This window comes from Penaeus monodon, chromosome 3 (assembly GCF_015228065.2).
Source record: "Penaeus monodon isolate SGIC_2016 chromosome 3, NSTDA_Pmon_1, whole genome shotgun sequence".
NCBI classification, from domain to species: domain Eukaryota; kingdom Metazoa; phylum Arthropoda; class Malacostraca; order Decapoda; family Penaeidae; genus Penaeus; species Penaeus monodon.
In genome coordinates, this window is record NC_051388.1 from 53,852,495 (window position 1) to 53,857,494 (window position 5,000).

The 5,000-nt window shown below is 37.3% G+C and overlaps 1 protein-coding gene across 2 annotated transcripts in view; it reads right to left on the reverse strand.

The window, feature by feature from the left end:
- Positions 1–665: 665 nt before the first annotated feature.
- The window catches only part of LOC119597220 (cytochrome P450 2L1-like), a 9,458-nt gene continuing 5,123 nt past the window's right edge, over positions 666–5,000 (reverse strand). For both annotated transcript variants that reach the window (XM_037946749.1, XM_037946755.1), the window contains exons 6-11: positions 4,300–4,496; positions 4,018–4,132; positions 3,617–3,797; positions 3,270–3,387; positions 2,662–2,806; positions 666–2,126 (exon numbers count right to left, since the gene is read on the reverse strand). In XM_037946749.1, the coding sequence (XP_037802677.1) occupies positions 1,945–2,126; positions 2,662–2,806; positions 3,270–3,387; positions 3,617–3,797; positions 4,018–4,132; positions 4,300–4,496 (938 nt within the window). In that variant the 3' untranslated portion in view covers positions 666–1,944. The remainder of the gene's footprint in view (positions 2,127–2,661; positions 2,807–3,269; positions 3,388–3,616; positions 3,798–4,017; positions 4,133–4,299; positions 4,497–5,000) is intronic.

Sequence of the window (5,000 nt, forward strand, 5' to 3'; positions counted from 1 at the left end):
TATACACAATCACACTTTAAGATCAGTTCAGTTTGTAACACGAAATACTGATGATTTCTCATGATGATTGAGTGCAAAGAGGAGTTACTTTTCCTTGGATATAATTTTTTAGGCGTCTGTTTAGTATTATTATTACATCATTCATATTTATTCATCATCGCTATGCTATACGTGGTTCTTATCATACTGTGCTATTATTATTATTATTATTGTTTTTCCTATGCGATAATTTTTTTTTTTTTTTTTTTTTTTTTTGTTGTTGTTTCTGCATTGTTTCACTATTAGCCTCAATGTCTTCATTTTTAATCTTATTCTTATACCTATAACTTAGAGTCTCGGTGTTTGATAGCAAACCTTGAAATTTCCTACAAAAGGAAAACAAAAAAGAAAATGTCACGAGGTTGTGATTTTGTATATATTTATTTTTTACATTTGCACGATGTGATATTAATGTTACCCACCGTAGGTTCCATTTCCAGTAATAAAGAGAAATATAGCTAACTAGTGTGTTTTCATTCGAAGTCCTTCTGGGTATCAAAATTTATCTACAAGGTAATTCTAATACAGCTTCGTTAATATCAAAGTCAACTTTCATGATAATGGAAGATCTGGTCTACCTTTTGACTTCCATACCAAGGTTAAGATAGGTCAAAGTAAAGTGCGTGTGTGAGATATTTTTATTTCTGTGTGATATTGTAATATGTTTTATTACATATAAAAATTATACTTCTTTGTATTTGGTATATGTCAAGAGTGGGACGACCACCCCCTTAAAATCACCATATGCTATCATTTATGCATTCTCTTTTAGAATTACAAATAGATCACGCTTGTGCCAGTCGTTACTAAGCCTCAAACATGAAACACAGGTGATCTTCCACGTAAAAGACACAACAGGAACTAAATGCTTTATAGAGAGCAAGACCTTATTCTCTCGAGGTATTCTCAAATGCCCGAGAATTTCGCATTCCTCAGCTAAGGCATTGGACATTCTTTCGTCAATGTACAAGTTCGTTAGAGGTCCCATAGTAAAAGCTTATGACATCGTTGATAAGGACATACGATCCTCATGTTTACCTGTGACACCACTTACAACCTGTGCTCTCAAATTGACCTCAATAATAACACTGCAATACATGTGGCAACTTTCTCCTGGTTGCATATGTTCACAGAAAACATACAGGAGCACAAAGCGGTGAAAATATTTCTTGGAGTATTAACAAATCACGGTCATAAAATCGAGGAATTACAGTTTACGAAACATTCCTTGTCATGGTTATATGACAAAATTCAATATAGGTCCTTACTTCCATATAGCATATTATACTACAAAGGAAGGAGAGGAGGTGGGGTACAATTTCAATATTTTTTTCCAATTAAATTTGCAATGAAATGGTAAAAGAAACAAAAAGAAAGGCACACGTAACGATCTAAAGTTCTGTGAAGAATTTTATAAAGGGAGATGATTATAATTTAAGTACATTTTCCATATAAATATAAATATATATATATATATATATATATATATATATATATATATATATATATATATATATATATATATATATATAGGTAAGACCCTCTCCAGACACTCTACTCTGGAGTTTTCTTTTACTTTGATAAGAAAGGCTCAAGGCTTTAGCCCATTTCACTTGCTCAAGATATTACTCTCAGGCTTGAAAATCTTGGAAAAAGTCTGCAGACTACAGAGGGATTGTTAATGGAACCTAACAGAGTATTTAATCCCTCTCTCTTCCTTATATGTCAGTGCATCCTTAACCGGGGATTGTTAATGGAATATAACCCTGAATAGAATCCCACCCCCTTCGTAAAGGAATCATAAACCTGGAAGACACGGCGTTTACCATGGACAAGAACCCAGCCACGTCGTAACGATGAAATCCTCCTATTACTCTGAACGGAAACAAATTCTCGGACACACATTTAGCGAAGAGTGATAAAGACGTCTTGCTTCCTCGGAGTGTGGAACATAGGAATAGCAGGATCAGCAGTGACGTCCAGAGTGGCGCCTGGTGGCGGGGCGAAGCTGAGACTCTGAAGCATTGCTGTGGCGAAGATGAGGAGCTCCATGCGGGCCAGGGACTCTCCGAGGCAGACCCTCTTGCCTGTGAGGATAACAGCCCTCGTCAGATCTTCAGTGAAACATGTATAGCTATACGACACAAATGAGTTGAAAGAATGTTTAAGTGGAGGTAATGGTTTCGCTACCAATTTGCATACAATTTGCTGAACAACTTGAATGTATAAACGAAGGTAATGGTATCATTACCAATATAATATAAGTATATATATATATATTTATATATATATATATATATATATATATATATATATATATATATATATATATATATATATACCAAATCCTCAAAGAAATACAAATAAAACCAAAGAATGTATAGATGAAATAAATATGTCAGCAATCAACTCGATGTTAGAAGAGAGAGAGAGAGAGAGAGAGAGAGAGAGAGAGAGAGAGAGAGAGAGAGAGAGAGAGAGAGAGAGAGAGAGAGAGAGAGAGAGAGAGAGAGAGGAGAGAGAGGAGAAAGAGAAAGAAACAGAAAGAAAGATACAGAAAGAGAAAGAGCGAGCGAGAGAGAACCACACCAAAACTAAACCTCCGCCCACAGCATTACGCACCCGAACCGAAGGGCATGAATCCCTCCTTCTTCGTGGTGAACTTCCCGTTCTCGTCGAGCCAGCGTTCGGGCTTCAGTGCCTCCGGCTTCTCCCAGTACCTCGGGTCACTGTGCATAAACACTGCTGATGTGGAGATGGTCGTACCCTTGTGACAGAGGATTCAAGTTACAATTCTAGTCGTTTGCTATTGTGTATATACTCCCCCACCCCCTTTTAAGTAGGAGCTGTAATTGGAATTTTATCTAATACGTGATTTAGATAAGATAAACTAGATTTCTTTGGCGATAATTGTTTCCCAGCGAGTAAATGTTCTCACTTTTAGTACGAGTGGTTCTTAGAATTTTATTCATTACACGAGTAAGACTTCTCTGACTTAGCGCTGTTTATTATTTAAGTTATTGTAAAACACCTAAGTGTCACGCTTACTGAACTACAATGGAAACCTTATTTACGAGTTTTCAATCGTCTTGAATAAAAAAATAAAAAAATACACGAACGAGCTTAAGGACCATGAATTACCCCTGGCAATAGTATCATTGTTTTCCAAAGGCTGAGAGGATGACACAGGTTATTTATCATATCTAAAAGAGAGCATCACAAAGTTGTACCTTTGGAATGAAATATCCTCCAAGTTGCGTGTCTGTAACAGCGCTGTGTTGAGCTCCAACGGGAAGGAGGGAAGACAAACGAAGAATTTCATGCAGTACTGCCTCGGTGTATGGCAACCTGGGAATAAATGACAAGATAAAAAAAACACGCATACACACAACAATATATATATATATATATATATATATATATATATATATATATATTGCGCCCGATATAAGGTTAATCATATATGAATACGAGTGTACAGCAGTGTGCCTTCAGTTCTCGTGCTTATGATTAGCGTGTACCATGTAATATAGAATGAGAAACAACACAATAATATCAATACTTCGCGTTACGTTACCTCGCCTTGTCTTCGAGTGTAGCCAGGGTCCCTTTAGGCAGTACTTGGTCTATCTCTTCTTGCATCGTCTTCTGAATGTCAGGGTGCATGGCCAGGTATTGAACCATGAAGGTGAGAGTGTTCGTGGTCGTCTCACTCCCGGCAAAGAATAAGTCGAGGACCAGGAGACCCAAATCCTTTTCTGGAAGGAAATCGGTAATAATATTCATTACCTCCATCGCGACGTCATAGTTTCGCTGTTAGTTTGGTCTCGGTATTATATGCCTTTACGTCAAAAAGAACAACTTCACATCATATTCACATTAGTCCTTTCCATCTTCATGTCTCAAGAAAAGAAAGAAAGAAAGAAAGAAAAACTCTCTTGACGTAAAATTCCACTCAAAATATCACCAGAAACTCACCACTGCGAATGACATCCGGACTCTCACTGCCTTCCTTCATCTCCAGAAGATAAGCATCAACAAGGTCTCCTGGGTTATTGGGGTCCAGGGATGCCCTGTGTTCATTAACCACTTCCTGTTGAATCGGCGGAAGAAAAAAAAGGAATAAACCAGTAATTAAATATATGAATGGATGTATAGAGAAATGAATAAATATATAGGCAAGTAAATAAATACATTGATAGTAAACAAATACAATCTAGAATCATAATCTCGACACTCCAGACACCTGTTATTACTTACATCAAAAAACGCGAGGAACTTCTCTTTAAATCCTTCAACGAGATCCATACTGAAGAGAAGATTCTGCAAAAATTTGGGCAAATACTTCAAGCCGGGGAAGAAATCACGCACACCCAGCGCGAAGGTTGCAGCGTTCAGATCTTGCAGAAGTTTATCGAATTCGGCTAATCTCTTATCCTCCATTTCGAACATTTTACCTTGTGGAAATAGAATTGACATAAAATAATCGAACGTCGTTTATTGGTCTCTCTCTCTCTCTCTCTCTCTTCCTCTCTCTCTCTCTCTCTGTCACACAAAAAAACAAAAGAAAAAAAAAACGTTCGTGTTACATTTTTTGACCAATGTCGAAATATGTGTGAGAAAATGAAAGAGAGAGAGAGAGAGAGAGAGAGAGAGAGAGAGAGAGAGAGAGAGAGAGAGAGAGAGAGAGAGAGAGAGAGAGAGAGAGAGAGATGAAAACAGAAAGAAAAGAAAAGAAAAGAAAGAAAAAACTCCCCAACCCCCAAGTAAGGTAAAATCTCCCCCCCACATCTGAGCGGCGAGACAGACTCAGGACAGTTCTGGATAAAGCTAGGTTTTTTACGAAAAGGGGAAATAGCCACAACAAGAAATGCAATAAAATCTGATCCATTTCGGTTATTTATCCGTCCGATGAGGAACTCCCAACGAGTTCGAAACGTAACGATTGAATTTCCATTTCT